Here is a 20,755-nt window from a genome sequence, read left to right on the forward strand (position 1 = left end):
ATAGACCTGTGGAGATCATCCTGTGTGATGTAATGCTGCTTACAGTATATATATATTGTATGTCCAATAAAAGATTTTGTATTTTGATAATCTATGCTGTTCTGAGTTTGGTTTTGGTTTATACGTGATTGGTCCAGGACAGCAACAATACCGGGCGTTTTATTGCTTGCGATTTTGGATGTGTCATTGTTAGACAGGGAGAGCTGCGCCTAGGAAGGGACAGATAGTGTAGGGAGTGTGATCGCAATCTATTTAGTTGAAAAACGTTTCAAAGACCCAAAAGTCCTTTTAAGGACTATTGTGTGTGGTGGCAGCAATATAATATAGCCATCCATTTTTTTTTTCCATACTTTTCCTATAGAAGGTGTCTGCAGTGACTTGTGACATCTGTGCAATACCTTATGTGTGTCAGGGCCAGAGATAGAAAAAATATAAGTGAAAACTAGTATATTTTTTCCATACTTCTACGTACTTTTTCCATATACTGTGCTTGCTGTGAACTGTGACATCCGTGCCAGATCTTGTGTGTCAAGCGTGCATATAACATTTAATATGAAGAAGGTGAGCATTAAGGGACGGGGAAGTGGCCATGATGCTGATGGTTCACGTTGAAACTGTGCCTGCTGCCAGAGCACAAGAAAAACAATCATCTACGATACCTAGCTTCATGTCCCAGTTTGCAGGGTGTCGCAGGACAAAACTCTTGAAGTCAGAGCAGTGCGACCAGGTGGTCAGTTGGATTGCAGCAGATAATGCTTCCAGTCGGTTAAACACCACCCTGTCTTCCACCATGTTCAGTCTCAGTAGCCAAGAGTCTGGTCAACAGAATCCTCACCCTGATCCTCCTTCCTCCCACCATGGAGAGTCTGGCCAAACAAGTAATCCCACACTCAGATATTTCGAGGAGCTCTTTTCATCGCCATTACTTGATTTGGCCCTCTCGCCATCCACGCTTGAAGAGGGACATGAGATATTGTGCCCTGATTCCCAACCTCTTGAGCATCCACAGTCACAAGAACATGACGATGGGGAATGGCAATTAGTGTTTAATGAGGTGGATGAGGATGAGACACAGTTGCCAATGAGTCAACCGCAATTACTGTCTCAAGAGATTGATGAAGAGGATGAGAGACAGTTATCAATCACTGAAGTTGTGGTTAGGTCAACAAATCAAGAGGATGATCAGAGTGAGGAAGTGGAAGAGGAGGTTGTGGACGATGAGGTCACTGACCCAACCTGGGAAAGTGGAAAGCCGAGCGAGGACAGCAGTACAGAGGGTTGGGAATCTGCAGCACCGCAACAGGCTGGAAGAGGCAGTGGAGTGGCAAAAGTGAGAAGGCGGCCACACCACACAGGCCCGCAACTGTTCCACGGAGCACCACCTTGCGTAAATCTCCCTTGCCAAGGGGTAGGTGTTCCGCAGTATGGCGCTTTTTTGAGGAAAGTGCGGACGACAAAAGAATAGTAGTTTGCAACCTATGCCACACCAAAATGAGAAGGGGTGTGAACACTAGCAACCTCACCACCACCAGATGATACAGCACATGGCATCCAAGCACCCTAATAAGTGGGACAAACGCCTGGGTCCACAATATGTGTCTGCAGGTCACACCACTGCCTCCTCTTCCCCTATGGTACGTGCTGGCCAATCGCCTGTCGAAGGCGTAGGCGAGGATGGCTCACGCCCTGCACCTGGACCTTCGCAAGCACCATCAGCGACCACATCCACTTGCCTGTCCCAGTGCAGCATCCAAATGTCCTTACCCCAGGCATTTGAACGCAAGCGCAAATACCCAGCCACCCACCCACAGGCCATAGCACTAAATGCGCACTTTTCAAAATTACTGGCCCTGGAAATGTTGCCATTTAGACTTGTAGACTCTGAGGCCTTCCGCAGCCTGATGTCGGCGGCTGTCCCGCTGTACTCTGTCCCCAGCCGCCACTATTTTTCAAGATGTGCCGTGCCCGCCTTACACCAACATGTGTCCCGAAATGTCACACGTGCCCTGACCAACGCAGTTATTGGGAAGGTCCACTTAACCACGGACACATGGACAAGTGCATTTGGCCAGGGTCGCTACATTTCTCTGACGGCACACTGGGTGAACGTTGTGGAGGCCGGGAGTGAGTCGTACCCTTGGATGGCACAGGTGCTACCGACGCTGAGGATTGCGGGCCCTACGTCGATCAGGGTTTCCACCAGCACCTACGTTAGTGGCTCCAACCCCCACTCCTCTGCCTCCACTTCCACCTCCGAATTATCCCCGTGCAGCACCAGTCAGCCATCAGCCGGTAGCTGGAAGAAGTGTAGCACTGCAGTGGGGAAGTGTCAACAGGCCGTGCTGAAGCTGATATGCTTAGGGGACAAACAGCACACCGCCGCAGAGCTGTGGCAGGGGATAAGAGACCAGACTGAGCTGTGGCTCTCGCCACTCAACCTACAACCAGCCATGGTTGTGTGAACTAATGGGCGTAACTTTGTGGCAGCTTTGGAGCTCGGCAAGCTCACACACATCTTATGCCTAGCCCACGTGTTCAACTTAGTGGTTCAGTGGTTTCTCAAAACCTACCCCAATTTGCCTGAGCTTCTGGTGAAGGTGCGCCGCGTGTGTGCACATTTCTGCAAGTCATCAACAGCTCTTGAAATTGCCAGCTCACCGACTGTTGTGCGATGTGAGCACACACTGGAACTCCACGTTCCACATGTTAGCCAGGCTTTGTGAGCAGCAGAGGGCAGTAGTGGAATAGCAGCTGGTACATGTGTAGTGTCCCACTAGGTAAATGTGGGCACTACACAAGGGTCAATTGGGTCAGGAGTCTGTGTAGAGACAGAAGAGAGTGTGCACTTCAGCAGAGAGGAGCTGAGGGCCACCTCCTGACATGCAGCTAGACAGCCCAGGCTTCTAGTTGCCACCAGGAGAAGAAGTTGCCTCCTGAGAGAAACCTGAAGTTCCCATGAGCAGAGCAGAGCCAAAGTGTTTCCAGCCAACCTGAGGGCTGAAGAGCAGAAGGATTTTACTGAAAGCAATGAGATATATACCTGAGGAAGTTTCCCCTACCAAGGATAAAGCCAGCATTAGGGCATACGGGCCTTGGGATCAAGGCAGACAGGAGTTCTGAGGAATAGTGCACAGGATTTCTTAGGAAAAGTGCAGCCTGATCTGTAAGTGTTTAACCCTCTGAGTATCTTGCAAGAACAGTGTACCTGCCATTTGTAAAAGTCTGCTTGTGACTGCTACTGACCTATGGAACGTTAACCAAAAGACTGTACAAAGTTAACTGTTTCCAGTAAAGGAAGTTTTGGTTCACCACAACATCGTGTTCCTCAATTATTCCCATCATAAATCGGTGTGCCACCGTTACCGGCACTGGCGTCACGAATCTTAAAGGGACCTTGCCCCCGGCACATTAAACACCTGCAACATCCAGGGCACCTCATCTACCATCAGGCCTGGTCCCTATACACTGAGAGTACCCCAGAGGTCTCCTGTGCCAGCCTCTCCATCACTGCTGTACTCCTGCCCAGGGGTGTAGTTTCTTAGATGGGGTCACTTTTATGGAGTTTCTACTCTAGGGGTGCATCAGAGGGACTTCAAATGGGACATGGTGTCAAAAAAACTGTCCAGCAAAATCTGTCTTTCAAAAACCATACGGCACACCTTTCCTTCTACGCCCTACTGTGTGCCAGTACAGTAGTTAACAACCACATATGGGGTGTTTCTGCAAACTACAGAATCGGGGCAAAAAATATAATATTTTGTTTGGCTGTTAACCCTTGCTTTGTTACTGGAAAAAATGGATTTAAATGGAAAATTTGCCCAAAAATTTTAATTCTCAAATTTCATCTACATTTGCCAATAACTCTTGTGCAACACCTAAATGGTTAACAAAGTTTGTAAAATCAGTTTTGAATACCTTGAGGGGTGTAGTTTCTTAGATGGGGTCACTTTTATGGAGTTTGCACTCTAGGGGTGCATCAGGGGGGCTTCAATTGGGACATGGTGTAAATAAACCAGTCCAGCAAAATCTGCCTTCCAAAAACCATACGGCGCACCTTTCCCTCTACGCCCTGCCGTGTGCCTGTACAGTAGTTTACGGCCACATATGGGGTGTTTCTGCAAACTACAGAATAGAGGCAATAAATATAGCATTTTGTTTGGCTGTTAACCCTTGCTTTGTTACTGGAAAAAAATTACCCAAAAAATCTAAATTCTGAAATTTTATCACCATTTGCCATTAACTCTTGTGGAACACCTAAAGGGTTAAGGACGTTTGTAAAATCAGTTTTGAATACCTCTAGAATGGGGTCATTTTTGGGTGGTTTCTATTATGTAAGCCTCACAAAGTGAATTCAGACCTGAACTGGTCCCTAAAAAAATTTTTTTTTTTTATTTCAGAAAAATTTCAAGATTTTCTTCTAAACTTCTATTTTTTTATTTTTTTTGGTAAATTTGGTATTTTTTTTTATAAATAAAAATGATTTTTACTTCATTTTACCAGTGTCATGAAGTACAATATGTGACGAAAAAACAATTTCATAATGGCCTGGATAAGTCAGAGTGTTTTAAAGTTATCACCACTTAAAGGGATATTCTCAGACTCTATTTCATACTTACCTGCTCCCGGCGCGCTGTCCACTTCCTGGTTTCGGCACTCGGCAGGGGGCGAGCTCCATCTTGATTAAAGTGTTCTCCTGGCCGGGCCGCGCGCTAAACTGAACGCGCATGCCGAGGCTGCGCATGCGCCCTGGTGACTTCTTCCTGGCAAGTATACTATACTGGCCAGGAAAATATCACCATAGCGCATGCGCAGCCTCGGCGTGCGCGTTCAGTACAGCGCGCGGCCAGCCGGGAGAAGAGAAGTCGTCTGCGCACGCGCGGCCACCGCGATTCCTGAGAAGAGCGTTGGCTGTAACCAGGGGAGACGGAAGACAACAGTCAGGTAAGTATAGGTTTATTTACTTCTAAGGGGTGGGGATTAGTTAAATAAATATATTTAAAAAAATGATCACTGTTAAATCATTAACAGATTTACCAGTGATCATTACGATGGGATAACCCCTTTAAAGTGACACTGGTCAGATTTGCAAAAAATGGCCTGGTCTTTAAGGTGAAATAAGGCTGTGTCCTTAAGGGGTTAATCTTGACATCCCCTTTTATCTATCACTTCTTCTGGAACACACTGATTTAAAAAAAAATTGTTATAATGTATTTCATGAAAATAATGAAATCCTAGCCAATGGTTACATCGGAGACCCTATAGATCTAATTGTGTCTGTATATACAGCGCTGCAGATAATGAAGATTCTCTCACTGCCCAGCGCCAACCAAATCAATCCAGTCACCTGCAGCTGTTCCTGGTGCCGCTAGGGGTCTCTCTACACCGGCCGCTAGACTCCCATCCGCGGATGTTTCTCGCGAGATTTCTACAGTTGTTTAATGTGAGCGGAAGTAGGTGCTATTTCTCTTTTCCGGCGGCCATAGTGGACTGTGCAGCTGGGTAAGGAGCTCGGAGAACGATGTGAAGTCTAATCCTACGCAATCCTGTGCCGGAGCGCGTCTTTTCTTCCCCGTTACAGTCTCAGTATGTAGCGGAGACGGCTCCGGCGTGAGGATGGACGCCATTTATGGTGACTTGTGCGTTATAGGGGAGTTTGGTTGGATGGAGTAGCCCGCCGGTGTGTGACATTAACCGGCTCGTGTTCAGTAATGGAAGTGTATCCCCCCTCCTCCTGCCCGGCTAATGGTTCGTGCTCACGAGCGCTCTTCCCTGTGGCACGGAGCAGGGTAATAAACATGGCCGCTGTGTGAGACCTGTACATAGTGCTGTGAGGTAATATGATAATGAATGTCCTGTTTGTTTCTGCAGTCACCATGAAGTTCAGTCGGTTTGTTACCTCAGACCGCAGCAAGAACCGTAAGAGGCACTTCAATGCCCCCTCTCATGTGCGCAGGAAGATCATGTCCTCTCCGCTGTCCAAGGAGCTGAGGCAGAAGTACAACGCCCGCTCCATGCCCATCCGCAAGGACGATGAAGTCCAGGTAATGGGGGGATCCTGCTGGGCTTCTATAGGAGTCAGTGTTCTGCATCTTTCCTATAGAACTGTACTTCAAGCCCTGTTTGCTGTCATTGAATGGAAGCCATCAGAGGACCTACTGCCCAGTTCATACTGATATCATGTTTGTCCCTGGACCTATGACCATACCCTCACAGTGCTAACAAGCAGGGCCACAGGTCTTCATGCACACTGCAGTGTAGTTTCCGCAGACTAGTATCCACTTGTGGATTTGCCCCATATCTCAGAATCTGCCCCACTCAATTTCCTCAATATGGTGCGTGTACAGCCTTGTACATTGTAACAGACCATCGGTGCTGAAGGTGCATGGCAGTATGATGATCTGCTAATGTCAGTCAGTTTTCAGATGGTTTGCAGGACATTAGGCGTTCTAAATTCGTCTGTTCATTTTTTCCCGTGTTCTGTGGTAGGAACAGAAAAACTAAAATACCAGAGCACTGGATTCTGTGACTGACACCAGCCCCTGGACCCCACTGATTTGTAATGGGTCTGGCGGGTTTCCTTCATGGGGACTGTCATTTTGTCCTGTAAAGTAAGATGAGATTTCCTACTGAGCTTTCAGCGGAAATGTGAACAGAGCCTAATGCAGCATGCTACGGTATTCTGGTCATCGAAAAGTAGCTGAAGCCTGATGGGAAAAGTAATGCTAGTGTGGACAGAGGCTAAGGACTCTTTCACATGAGCGGATGCCGTGCGGGTAATCCACTGCGCGAAAGACCGCCAAGCCCCGCTCCGGACAGCAGAGACACGGAGCAGTAACATGATTGATGATGCTCCGTGCCTCTCTGTGACCTTTTTATTACAAAATCACGGTGACAACGTTATCTCACTGATTTTGTAGTGAAAAGATTAGAGAGGCACGGAGCATTATCAATCATGTTACTGCTCCGTGTCTCTGCTGTCCGGAGCGGGGCTTGGCGGTCTTTCGCGCAGTGGATTACCCGCACGGCATCCGCTCGTGTGAAAGAGCCCTTAGGCCTAGTTAATGTGGCAATGTTTAGCAGTGATTTTCATTGTGAACCAAAACCAGGTAGAAACGTAAGACATGTACCTGTTCTGTGTTTTTGCTCACAATCACCGATAAAATTCTTAACTGAAACGCTGATCTATGCCTTAAAGGGATTGTCTGCTTTCTACTATAGATTACCCATCCTCGAGATAGGTCATCAATATTAGATCGGCGGGGGTCTGACTGCAGCACCCCCGCCAATCAGCTGTTTGTGGGAAAAGCTCAGACAAGCACTGCCTTCTCTGCTGTTTACCTGCTCGCCGCAGCAATTACAGTGGGGTGCAGGTGTAGTTACAGTATGGCGGCCCCATTCACTTCTATGGGACGCCTCTGTCCGTTCAAGTGAATACTCCAGAGTTTTCCCATAGAAATGAATGCCTGGGCACCTCATGGATTATACTTACCTGGCACCCATGTCGCTCCAGATTCCTGCACAGCTGCCGGGTGGGGGAGTTGGATCAGAGCAGGCAGTGACGGGGACAAGGCCCCCCTAGCATCACGAGTGGCTCGTCCTTGCTATTGGCTGCATTTACATGTAGCGATCTCCTCCACTGTGGTGGGAGCAGTGATCACTAATGCCATCGCCAGCAGCAGAGGCTGTGTACACGGCATGATTACACCCTTTAGGTGTACCTTTTTAACATTTCAATGTTAAGTGTTTCCATTCACTGTCAGCAAACAGAGCTTCAAAATTGAATCAAAACATGTTTGGAACTTCTTTTAAAGTGGCTGTTGCATCTGGGTAACCCTTATAGCTCCCCCGCAGATCTGCAAAGGAAGCGTATTAAAGGGTTTATCCTGGGAAAGACTGTCTTAGACCCCAGCTGATGTGATAATGATGATCTATCCTGAGGGTAAGTTCCAGCATCCCTGCCAATCAGCTGTTTCAGGGAGCTGCTGCACTCACTAAAGCTCTGGTGAGATTTCCAAGGACAGTGCTGTACGTCATATAGTGGCAGTGCTTGGTATTGCAGCTCAGCCCCATTGACTTGAATGGGGCTGAGCTGCAACTAGGCTATGTGACTGATCTCACTGGCCTAGGAAGAGGCTGCGGTCTCTTCTATCAGCTAATTGGCAGGAGTCCCTGGTGTTGCACCCCGGCAGAACGGATACTGGGGATGTCATAAATAGGTTTTCCTGGATAACACCTTTAAACAGCATTGATTCCACAGGGTGGTCAACCATGTAACTCGGCTGCTCTGAACTGTGTGAATCATTAGCCCATGCTATGATGCTGCACTCTTAGGCTCCTTTCACACTAGCGTTCGCTTGTCCGCTCGTGAGCCCCGTTTGAAGGAGCTCACGAGCGGACCCGAACGCAGCCGTCCAGCCCTGATGCAGTCTGAATGGAGCGGATCCGCTCAGACTGCATCAGTCTGGCGGCGTTCAGCCTCCGCTCCGCTCGCCACCGCACGGACAGGCGGACAGCTGAACGCTGCTTGCAGCGTTCGGGTGTCCACCTGGCCGTGCGGATCCGTCCAGACTTACAATGTAAGTCAATGGGGACGGATCCGTTTGAAGATGCCACAATGTGGCTCAATCTTCAAGCGGATCCGTCCCCCATTGACTTTACATTGAAAGTCTGGACGGATCCGTCCGAGGCTATTTTCACACTTAGCTTTTTTTTTGCCATTTTAATGCAGACGGATCCGTTCTGAACGGAGCCTCCGTCTGCATTATTATGAGCGGATCCGTTCAGAACAGATCCGCCCGAACGCTAGTGTGAAAGTAGCCTAAGGTATATTATCTGACTTTATTAACTGGAGTCTTTCTGCATGACAAAATAATATTTTAAGCATGTAAAGCCGTGCCTATCGCCTCCCCGAGACGTTCCCTTCAGTACCTGTGTGCGAAGGGCTTGTTATGGGGAGGCAGATTGATTCACCTGAAATGGAGCGGTGTGTGTCCTGTGATTTCACACCTCATGAACAGATGGAACAAGCAGCCACGTCCATGTCCTGGCTTGTTCTATAGGTCAGCTTCTCTCTAACACTTTCCTCCTTTCCTAGGTGGTTCGTGGGCACTACAAAGGCCAGCAAATTGGTAAAGTTGTCCAGGTGTACAGAAAGAAATACGTGATCTACATTGAACGCGTGCAGCGCGAGAAGGCCAACGGCACCACGGTTCATGTTGGCATTCACCCCAGCAAGGTGCGTATAGGAACCTTGTGGTTGTCAAGATCTTTAAAAGCTTATTTGCTAATTCCGGGAATATATAGGGTTTAATGTTTCACTGCACTCCAGTTACTAGCTGTACTTGTACTGGGAACAGCACATGCATGCAGCTAGTAATCCGCATTATTAAACTAGAAGCACTGATGTCTGAATAATTCATGTGACCTGGGAACACAGATGGACTGTGCGTGTGCTAGGTTCTGTCTCCAATATAAGGGAATGGTGGCTGCTGATGGAAGCTGCGCCTGCTCACAGGTCAGAGGACCTGCATATAAGGATAGTACTAGCTGCATGTATCTGCTGTTCCCAGTACATGTACAGCTAGTTAATATAAAAGTATCGTGCTGGGCCAAAGTTTTACCTTGTGCCTAGTGCTGGCCCTGACTGACTGGCACATCATTGCACATCCTCCTTGGATGTTACATTAGGTGTAATGTAGTAGAGCATATAGACAATCCCCTGCCTCCTAGCCGCTCCGCCATTCACTGACTGAGGGGTCGCCCAGTTATCTGCTGTTTGGTTCAGTGTTTTGTCGGGGCTGGCTGCTCTGTCTACACAATCTGTTCTTTTTGCTGATTGGTTTGTGAAATAAGCATTAGTTGGTTTGAGTTGTAAAGAGTCCCGCTTTTAGGCTGACACGCATCATGTGCACTTATTACATGCAGAGGTCACACACCGGTCTGAGCATTTTACACTTTGCTCCATCTTGCACTGGTGGCGAGCAAGGAGCCTGTTACTGAAGGTTGCTTTACACAGGACGATATTACAGCAGATTGCTGCCTTTACGACAGTCTGCTGCACTTACTGCTCAGCTGGGGATATAAGAAGTGCACAGCACTGGTTGTTGGGCTGGGAGCCTGGAGTTAAGACCCTGGATAATCCAGTATAGTGTATCTGACTCTGCTTTTGTGAGACATTGGGGGGCACTTTTATCAAGCCATTTGTGGGCAGTATGCTATAGAACCATGATGCTTCAGTGTGGCAGCATCAGTTGTTTTATTCACTCACTAGTCCTCAGTCATAAGTTTAGTGTATGAATTAGGGGTGCACCGAAATGAAAATTCTGGTCCGAAAATTCAGGATACCCCTTAACCGAAACTGCCTTTTTGCCCAAATACTTTTAAAATGCTTTTTTTTTAATGATTTTATTAATTCTTTTTCATGAATTTAATAAATCATATTACCCACCCACCCCATAACAGTGCCATCCACAGACCCCCACCCACCCACCCCATAACAGTAAAATAAAATGTTGTACAATTAATAAGGATTCTATTCATGAGGCTCCCTCTGCAGTAGAACATTCAATATAGCCACATCCTACTCACAGGGCTGTTATCTTAATGCTGGCCGGCCGGGCAGACGAGTGGCAGCGTCACGACTGACGTCATGTGCCCGGCCTACTTTCTGAATGAAGGAGGCGGCGCAGGCATGTGACGTCAGTTGTGACGCTGCCGCTCGTCTGCCCGGCCGGCCAGCATTAAGAGAACAGCCCTGTGAGTAGGATGTGGCTATATTGAATGTTCTACTGCAGAGGGGGCCTCATGAATAGCACACATTTTATAACTACTGGAGCTGGGGGCCGGAGCACAGTGAACGCATCGGCCCCCAGCTCCTCCTCCCAGTCCCTCCCCGCTATTTTTGGCCGATATGTACAAATCGGCAGAAATGGATTAGGTGCATTTTCGGCCGAAATTTCGGTGCACCCCTAGTATGAATGACTATCTCTGGTCCAGGGCCTTCTGCACATATAAACCCTGGCACCTCTCCACATGTAATATCGGCGTGTGCTGAGGTCTGTAAGGGTCCAGCTATGTAAGGGACTGCAGTTGCCCACAATATTTGGGACAGATGTCTGTCTTCACAGTGTTGGCTTTCTTATTTTTACATCTGAGGGTAGATGGCTTGGCTGAGAGTTGTCATTGAGTAGTAGTGTAATGTCTCCAATAGTTACATTCTGTAGATTTACTACTAGTTGGTTAGTATTGCAATACCCGATACCACACGAAAAAAATAAAACATCAAAAAAGCCATGTGCATTCCGCATTTTAAAATAATGGTGAATCGCATTGTTTTTTGTTTTTTTTTCTCTTCCAGCGTTCACCGCAGAGATTTTTTTTAAAATATATATCTTAATACTTTGGACTTTTTGGATGTGGCGATATGTTTATTTATATATTTAAATGTAAAATTAGAAAAAGGGGTGATTTATACTTAATGGAAACCTGTCACCTCCAAAAACCATCCCAAGCCACCAGCAGTTGCTGAGTAGCCAGTAGCATTTCTAATGATGATTTTCATGCAGCAGTCAGATGTGGTAAAAGCTCAGAAAACGTTCTTCTATCCACTGCCCGTGCTATTCTCTAGTCAGGCTTGAAGTCACGGAGGCAGCGGCCTCTTCGCTTCAAGTGACGGTAACCACGCCCCCTTCCCTGCCACTGACAGCCGGCAGTTCGGCAAAGCCAGCCGACTGTCATGCATAAATGCTGTCCATCACAGGAAAGGGGACGCGATTATCTTGACTTGCATTCCTTCTCCCTGGCTGTAGCGCTGTCCAATCACAGTGCAGAGTGTCACAGCCAGGGAGACTGTGATATTTATTTCTCTCTCCCTCTCCTTTGGACAGCGCTACAGCCAGGCAGAAGGACCTCCCATTGGGTGCCCCCATTGCTCCGATGTTAGCATACAGAGCTGGAGAATATACCGGGGGCCACAGTGTGCGAATGGAGCGGCGCCCAGGAATAATAATAAGTTCAGTGAGATCCCTGTGCGCCGCTTTACATATCCTGATAGTTTGCAATGTTTGGACCCATGAAAGGTCCTTTACTATCATTGGTGGTGCAGTGCACCCATCCTTCCTCCTCCGTCTCTCTTCTTGGGCTTCTTGTACATGACCGTATGCCCTCTGAGACATACGGTCCTTGAGCGGGCCATATGTTTCGGGGCAGCATTGATCGAGCGCACGGGAGTACATGGCATCATAGATGGATAGATTACTGTGCATGTCGGGCTGCCTGCAGGGCTATTGTCCTGTGGGCGGCCCGATGCGCACTGCATCATAGTAACCTATGATGCTGTGCGCACGATGTATGCTGCTCTGGGGCATATGGTCCGCTCACGGGCTGTGTGTCTCGGAGGGCATACGTTCGTGTGCAAGAGGCCTTATTGGCAGCAGCGGCGGCACAGGGGGGAGGGAGAGTGACTCCTTCTCCCCTTTGCTGCTGAGGGAACATGAGCGCGCTGACAGCAGTGTGCTCATGTTCTGTGATGCTAGGCTGCGCAGTAGGGCGGCCTAGTATCGATAAATGTCAAATCCCAGGATTGTGTTGATACAGGACAAAAGTATTGATTATCGATATTTCGATACCCGCAACAACCCTAGTTTGATTATTGTACGGAGCGAGAGCACCATACAGTATTAGAATGTATTGGCTCCAATGAGCCGAAGTTATTACTTGACAGTCTTGTGAGTCTTCGCGTAATAACTTCATGAAATCATTTCCCGAACTCTGGTTCGGTTCCGAAGTCTCAAGACTTTACCGAAGTAATAACTTCGGCTCAACTGAGCCAATACATTCTAATACTGTGTGGTGCTCTTGCTCCATACAGTATTCATAGTATGTGAATTGACTTCGGATGCTAAGTCAATTCGCTCATCCCTAGTTAGGAGGCGTTCTTGATCACCAACTTGGATTGATGCCCAGCTTCCTGGTGTTTGAAGTAGGGCAACATCTGCAAGTTTTTAGTGTCAAATTTATAGGGTTATTTGGTTCTGTCCCTGAACTGTCCAAACCCTACAGCATGTCAGTACGGACAAGAAGTCTGGTTCTCGCTGAGGATCTCATATGCCTACATAGCTGTTTCGGGTTCATGCTGAAGGATTCTGAGAGCCATATTGCAGTCCACGTTGTACAACGTGGGACCAGAATGGAGTTGATAAATCAGCAATTAATCCACCAGTAATGGAAGTAAATACACAGGTCTTGACGTGCCTGTCATACATTTACAAGCAGTTGATTCAAGTGACTACCAATATATCTGTACATTCAGCTTTTCCAAAGAAAGTCTGCACACAAGAAATTCATCTGCGTATTAATCATAGTATTTTATTTTGCATTTTGAGCAACCGTTCTTCAGGGACTAATTGCTGCTGGATTGAAGAATAAGTCCAATAGTGTAGGAAATATGAACAGCTCCGTAGTCGGATGCAGAGGAGACCTTTTCCTAAACTATTGGACCTTTTCTTGAACCCAGACGTTTTCAGTGCCAGGACTGTGTTGCCCAAATTTTTTTTTCTATAATGGTAAAAAAAAATCTGAAGAGTAATATACAGATGTGAGCCATGCCTGGGAGTACCGCTGTCCACCGTGTGAAATTGAACCATTTAGCAATTCCTAATTCCACTTTTGTAGAAAGCTCCTGCAACACAGGGTAGGCATGCCAATCTGTCAGCAAAACGGACATGACGGCCAAACTTGCTGCTTTTTCTAATTTAAAGCTGACATGTCTGTGTTAGGGTCCATTCACACGTCCGCATCCGTTCCACAATTTTGCAGTATAGGTGCAGACCCATTCATTTTCAATGGGGCCGGAAAGTGCTGTCCGGATCCGCACTTCCGCATCTGTGCTTCCGTTTCTGCAAAAAAATAGAACATGTCCTATTGTCTGCAATTGCGGAAAAGATTAGGCATTTTCTATTATAGTGCCGGCGATGTGCGGTCTGCAAATTGTGGAATGCACATTGCCAATGTCTGTGTTTTGCGGATCCGCAAAACACTTACGGATGTGTGAATGAACCCTAAGTAATAGCATTCCCTATGAAATAACTGAAGCATCTTTTCTCATAACTGCATTGTTACTTATTCCTCCTAGAAATGTAAATGGTAAATTGACAGCTGTTCATAGCTCAGCACAGTCTACCACTCATCAGCACTGATTGGAGACTGACACTGTTCATAGATACTCAGCTGTCAGTTTACATATACATTTTTTGTAGGAATAAGTCACAATGCAGTTTTAAGAAAACAATTCTCTGCAATTGTCAGATTTTGTAAATTGACTGAAACCTCTTACCCTAACCAGATTTCCTCTGACCATATTTTATGCCTACTCACCACCTCCTTTCCAATGCAGTTTTGGGTGGTTGTCTCAAAGGCGGCATTGTACTTCCCCATGAGTTTCATGTCAACAGTTTGACACGTTTCACTAACTGTTCTCCTGTCTTTCTCTTAGGTGGTGATCACCAGACTAAAGCTTGACAAAGATCGCAAGAAGATTTTGGAACGCAAGGCGAAGTCTCGCCAAGTTAACAAAGAGAAGGGCAAATACAAGGAAGAAACCTTAGAGAAAATGCAGGAGTAACTTTATCAATAAAAAAAACTGTTCAGTTTCTACAAAGTGTGGCTCTTTTATTCCTCAGATCTGGTTAGTGGAAGTTCTGAGGTTTGGGCCCTTGCTGTAGTCTGGGACTCCATAAGCTATTATCTTTAGGCTGTGTCCACATGTGGCTGGATAGCTGTTCGGGCTGCAGTTGGACTTAAAATCTTGGTACAGTTGCTGTTCAAAATTTCCAAGGAAATCCGTATAAGAGGTACACACACTTCTTGAGGTACTTTCACACTAGCGTTTTTCTTTACCGGCATAGAGTTCCGTTCTAGGGGGGGGGGGGGGCTCTATACCGGAATATAACTGATCAGTTATATCTTAACCACTTTCCGTCCGCCCATAGGATATAAACGTCCTATGGGTGGACCTCTATTTCTGAAAGCACGTTTTAAAACGTCCTTTCAGAAACAGCAGCTGCACGCTAATCGTGCAGCTGCTGATCGGGTTGCCCGCTGTCAGTGACAGCAGGGCAACCCAGAGATAAGGCAGGGACAGTTCCCAGGTGTCCCTGCCTTCCGGATCGCTGCAGACACAGCGCTCACCGAGCGCTGTGTATGCAGAGCAGCGCTTCCTGTTCCGGGACCGGAGCGTGCAGGAGCTGTGTGAGGTCTTTCAGAGACCTCAATCAGCCCTGCTCTGAGGCTGTACAGTCTCTCTGGGGGGTGCATTTCTTCTGTAACTGGGGCTACTATGTCAGCCCCAGTTACAGGAGAAATCAACAGTGGAAAAGAAAAAGTGAAGCAAATGTCCCCCAGAGGTCTTGTATGACCTTTATGGGGGACGAAAAGTGTAAAAGAAAATAAAAAAAATAAAGGGTTGAAAAAAGAAAATAAAAAAAAGTTTCACATGTAAAAAAAGAGTCCCCAAGTAAGGAATAAAAAAATAAAATAGACATATTTGGTATTGCCGTGTCCGTAAAAACCCGATCTATAAAAATATCACATGACCTAACCCCTCGGGTTAACACCTTAAAAAAAAAAAAAAAAAAGTCAAAACAAGCAATTTTTGTCACCTTGCATCACAAAATGTGCAACACCAAGTGATCAAAAACGCATATGTCCAACAAAATGGTACCTATAAAACCGTCACCTCATCCCGCAAAAAATGAGCCCCTACATAAGAAAATCTCTCAAAAAATAAAAAAAACTATAGCTCTCAGAACATGGACACATTAAAACATAATTTTTTTGTTTCAAAAATGCTATTGTGTTAAACTTTAATAAATGAGAAAGTATACATATTAGGTATCGCCACGTCCGTAACAATCTGCTCTATAAAAATGTCACTTGACTGAACCCCTCAGGTGAACGCTGTAAAGATAAATAAATAGAAACTGTGCTAAAACAACCAATTTTTTTTTTTGGTCACCTTGCCCCATAAAGTGATACTGAATGATCAAAAAATCATATGTACCCAAAAATAGTACTAATAAAACTGGCACCTTATCCCCTAGTTTCCAAAATGGGGTCACTTCTTGGGAGTTTCTACTGTAAGGGTGCATCAACGGGCTTCAAATGGGACATGGCATCTAAAAACCATGTGGAGTTCCTTTTCTTCTGCGCCCTGCTGTGTGCCCATACAGCAGTTTATGACCACATGTGGGGTGTTTCTGTAAACCGCAGAATCTGGGTAATAAATATTGAGTTTTGTTTGGCTGTTAACCATCGATGTGTTAAAGAAAAAATTGGATTAAAATGGAAAATCTGCCCAAAAAGTGAAATTTAAAAATTTGATCTCCATTTTCCTTTAATTCTTGTGGAACGCATAAAGGGTTAACAAAGTTTGTAAAATCGGTTTTGAATACCTTGAGGGGTGTAGTTTCTACAATGGGGTCATTTATGTGGGTTTCCACTATGTAGGCCCCACAAAGTGACTTCAGACCTGAACCGGTCCTTATAAAGTGGGTTTTGGCAATTTTCTTAAAAATTTGAAGAATTGCTTCTAAGCCTTCTAACGTCCTAAAAAAATGACATTTCCAAAATGATGCCAACATAAAGTAGACCTATGGGGAATGTTAAGTAATAAATATTACTCCAGACAAAAATATTGCTCCAGACAAAAAAAAATATCAAGGAGCCATTGGCTCCTAACCTGAAAAATTTAGGAGCCAAATGAAATTTTTAGTCGCCAAATTTAAAATACATATAATATAGCTGGGATGCTTAGGAGCATGGGGTTTTCTAAGCTACAGCCCATGCAGTTTAAGGAGTTGTACACTCATTTCCATGACCTGTCAGACTAGCCAGATTTGCGTTGGTAATCCCTAGTTGCTGGGTCCTGGCTCATTCGCTTCCCGGCCTCCGCTGCTTGTCTTGGGTTTCTCCATGAAAATGTTTGGCTGCAGTGGCATAAAGACAATCTCTGGCCATGGTGGAAATCTGCTCCCCTTGCATCACATGACCATTTAACATAATGCACGGGAAGCAGTGGTCAGTCATTGGCTGTAACGCTGTCAAATAGGTTTTCATGAAGGGACTCAAGACAAGCAACAAAGGCTGGGGAGCAAACGAGCTGGGACCCAGCACTGGGCATCAGGCAAGTATGATCACCAACAAAGGTCCTGCCAGTATAAGAGGTCCAGAAATTAGTGTATCCAAACCCTTTAAGGAGTAATTTTTATATTTTTCTTTAAGGGGCTTCAAACCAGTATTCTATATGTGACACAGAATGGGTTCAAATAAACTATCCCCACTGCACTCCTTAAAAGACAATCACTTGAGAGTCGCCATTGCAACCAGTGACCACATCACCGGGCATCACGTGTTGACTGGACCAGCATTACGGTGGGGGGAGGGCAGCTTTTTTTTTTACATTAAGAAAAAATATAACAGATAAAAATATAATACTTCACGAGCTTTACTCTTTATTCTCAACCCTTCTGCTTGCCGGTCAGCGAATGAAAACCTTGTTTGCTGTTGTTTCTTGAGGAAAGATTGCCCATATTCTAGTGCTGCTCACTGTGTAACTGTGGCTAGACATGGACATTCAGTCTGTGAATGTCAACCTTAAAGGTTTCCATTCACTGCCAGCAAGCAGAGATGTAGGAAAGCTAGGGGACCTCCTCTGGCAGCTGAACTAGCCTGTGCTTAACACCTTATAGGCTGCTTCAGTGCCATTTTCCCTCTTTTTAACTCTACCACGTCTTTGGCACAGAAAGGAGCAGTTAAGGGCTCTCTGCCCATTACCCCCGTGTCAGTAAGGAGCCGTGCACGGACATCGCCGTCCTTTTCTAGAACGTGCGCAGTATAGGCGGGAACTTTTTCTAGAACGTGCGCAGTATAGGCGGGAATCTCTCCTTGTCAATCTGTGTGCCTTGGGACTGCTGAGCGAACCCCTAGGCCTGGGGAGTCCTATTGTTTCATCATTCTGCCAGCAGTAACACGGACTGATGGGAAGGTTGACATCTGATTGCTATTCCCTATGTGGAAGTGAATACTGGTCTTGTGAAATAAGGGGAATAGGTTATATGATTTATGGTCAGAAATGGTTACTAGTCTGTGCATTGATAGGATTCTGTCTGCAGAAGCTCTGTACTGCCGGGGTCACATAGCATATTGATTTATGATGCTATGTAACCCTTACAGTTCAGGAATGTATTGGATAACACTGACCGCAATAGGTCAGTGTTATCCAGTACAATCCAGACCTCTAAGGGTTACATAGCATCATAAATCAATATAATGCTATGCAAACCAGGACAACGAGTGTTAAAGCAGCACAGCCAGTGTTTATACTTGTTCTTACGGATCTCTGCCTTCTCCTTGTGACTCCATAAGGACCCAGTCCTATAAAACACACTAATAAATCTGCATACGGGTGACTCGCCTCGTGTTATCAGCCGTGGACTGTGCGGCCCTAGTTGAAATGTCTCCAGCAGCTCAGCGTCACAGCACAGACTCGGCTCCAAAACTTGCCAGACTGTTGGTAGCGGGAGCACAAGCCACGCCCACCGTCTATGCTGGGTAATCTGAGGGGCGGAGCTTCACCAAGCAGACGTCTGCAGCGTGTCTGTCTGCTGGATGAAAGCCTTTTTTTTTTTCTTAGAGGCAGAGCAGCGAGCGGAGGGTCTAGGCGCAAATGGCGACAAGACTACAAAGTCTTGTCGCCATTTAGCAGTTCTAAGTCGCATTGGTGACCATTTTGGTCGCCATCTGGAGCCCTGTGAGGTATCACTTTCTGTTTTAAAAGCAGAGAAATAGAAATTTAGAAAATTTTGAATTTTTGGGTAAATTTGGGATTTTTTCATAAATAAAGACGTCATCGGCGCAGTCGCACTGAGGGAGTTCTGAGGAGACGAGCCTCCTCATCTCAGAGCGCCTGCGCCGAATGAACAGAGGCGCGCGATTTTTAAAATGCTGATAGGGCCGGCCGGAGGAGGAGATCGCGGCTGGCCCTGTCAATCAACACGACGAGGGGGCGGTTTTTTGCGGCGGCTACCAGCAAGCCCTACTTGCTGGTAGAGACCTGATTTGCATATTATAAAACTTCGTTTTTATAAGAAACGGCTCAATGAAAGTAAGTAACACCATTATATTCTCATCGCACTATAAGGAATGTAACTAGCCCCCAGAAAATGACTTTAGTGGGGTGACAGAAGCCCTTTAATGCGTTCTGAATGGAGAGAAGTCCGTTCAGTATGCATCAGGATGTCTTCAGTTCAGTCACTGTATGTTTTTTGGACACTTGCCGGATCTGGCATTATTTTACATTTGAAATGCCCTAAGTGTTCTGAAAAAAAAACAGATCCAGTTTTGCGGTCTGTGCATGTGCAGACTTTTTTTTAAAAATGTGAAAGATAAATACCGGGTCCGTTTTTTCCAGAGACGCAGATCCGGTATTGAAATTCATTTGTGAGACGGATCAGTCTACAAATGCTATCCGTTTGCATACAGATTGCTGGAACTGCCTGCCAGAATCCAGCGACACTAGTGTGAAAGTACCATAAGTGTGTATTTTATATACTGGACAGGGTTTTTCTTTTAAACGTATTTTTATATTTAATAAAATAAGGATGCTGCATGGAAAAAGCCAGTTGTTCAGAGGGGTACCAACAGAGTGCCATCAGGTCTGTTGATATCCTGTGACCGTTCGATATCTTGGCACCTCTCGAAATGTAGGAACTACTTGAATCCCTCTTGTAGTAATTGTGGAGAATCTATTATCACTCTGTAGTGGCATTACTCAATAATTCCTGCTGGAATTTAAAAATTTCCAGCGGTCTGCAAAGAAGGTCCAGCTAGGTGTTACCATTTGGGAGCGTGTCCCTACAGTCTGATACTATCCAATCATGTGCTGCCAGTGCGCAACTGTGCAGGGAAACATCCCTAACGGGCAGGGGCGTACATAGAAATCACTGGGCCCCATAGCAAGCATCTAAATTGGGCCCCCTAACCCCGCCCACTAACCACCCCTGGCCCGTCCCACCTCCTGTCCTGGCTCCTCCCATGCCACACCCCCATTAAAGAATCCCTAATGCCCCCCAAGGAGTAGGAGAGCACACTGTCCACTATGAGCCCCCCAAACCCTTAATGCCCCCCAAAATGCTCAGGACAGTGTTCTTTCCTTCTACTCTTCCCCCCCCCCGGGCATTTTGGGGTAATGGGGGCATAAGGGGGGTTCATAGAGGATTCGGGGGGGAGGCTCATACAGGACAGAGTAGGAGGAAAGCAGACTGTCCTTTATGAGCCCCCGAAACCCTTAATGCCCCCGAAAATGCTCAGGACAGTGTGCTTTCCTTCTACTCCTCTCCCCCCTGGCATTTTCGGGGGCATTAGGGGTTGAGGGGCTCATAGAGGACTCAGGTGGGGGGAGGCTCATAGAGGACAGTGTGCTTTCCTCCTACTCCTCCCCCCTGGACATTTTGGGGTAATGGGGGCATTAGGGGGCTCATAGAGGATTCGGGGGGGGGGGGGGAGGCTCATACAGGACAGAGTAGGAGGAAAGCAGACTGTCCTCTATGGGCCCCCCTCCCTATAAGTTCTCTTGCTGCCTGGCAATGCTGCAGCCTGCATTAACCTATCTATCTAACCCTGGGGACCCTTCCCAATATAACAAACCACCGGCACCAACCGTGTCTGGTCAGGAGCTGGCAAGCAGTCCTTCAGTCTGGGG

General features: G+C 46.5%; 1 protein-coding gene across 1 annotated transcript; it reads left to right on the forward strand.

Moving 5' to 3' along the window:
- Positions 1–5,433: 5,433 nt before the first annotated feature.
- Positions 5,434–14,650, forward strand: RPL26L1 (ribosomal protein L26 like 1). The gene is made up of 4 exons (XM_044280734.1): positions 5,434–5,499; positions 5,869–6,041; positions 9,095–9,235; positions 14,492–14,650. Exons 2-4 carry the CDS (start codon positions 5,874–5,876, stop codon positions 14,618–14,620), a joined length of 438 nt encoding a protein of 145 aa, XP_044136669.1. The 5' UTR covers positions 5,434–5,499; positions 5,869–5,873; the 3' UTR covers positions 14,621–14,650.
- The last annotated feature ends 6,105 nt before the right edge of the window (positions 14,651–20,755 follow it).

Source organism: Bufo gargarizans, chromosome 2 (genome assembly GCF_014858855.1).
Source record: "Bufo gargarizans isolate SCDJY-AF-19 chromosome 2, ASM1485885v1, whole genome shotgun sequence".
Lineage (NCBI taxonomy): Eukaryota > Metazoa > Chordata > Amphibia > Anura > Bufonidae > Bufo > Bufo gargarizans.

What these genes read in the sequence shown, in the direction of transcription:
- RPL26L1 (XM_044280734.1), top strand. Translation starts at nt 5,874, where the DNA reads ATGAAGTTCAGTCGGTTTGTTACCTCAGACCGCAGCAAGAACCGTAAG. An exon ending in GCAAGGACGATGAAGTCCAG is followed by an intron (nt 6,042 to 9,094) that starts GTAATGGGGGGA and finishes CTCCTTTCCTAG; the next exon opens with GTGGTTCGTGGGCACTACAA. An exon ending in TTGGCATTCACCCCAGCAAG is followed by an intron (nt 9,236 to 14,491) that starts GTGCGTATAGGA and finishes TCTTTCTCTTAG; the next exon opens with GTGGTGATCACCAGACTAAA.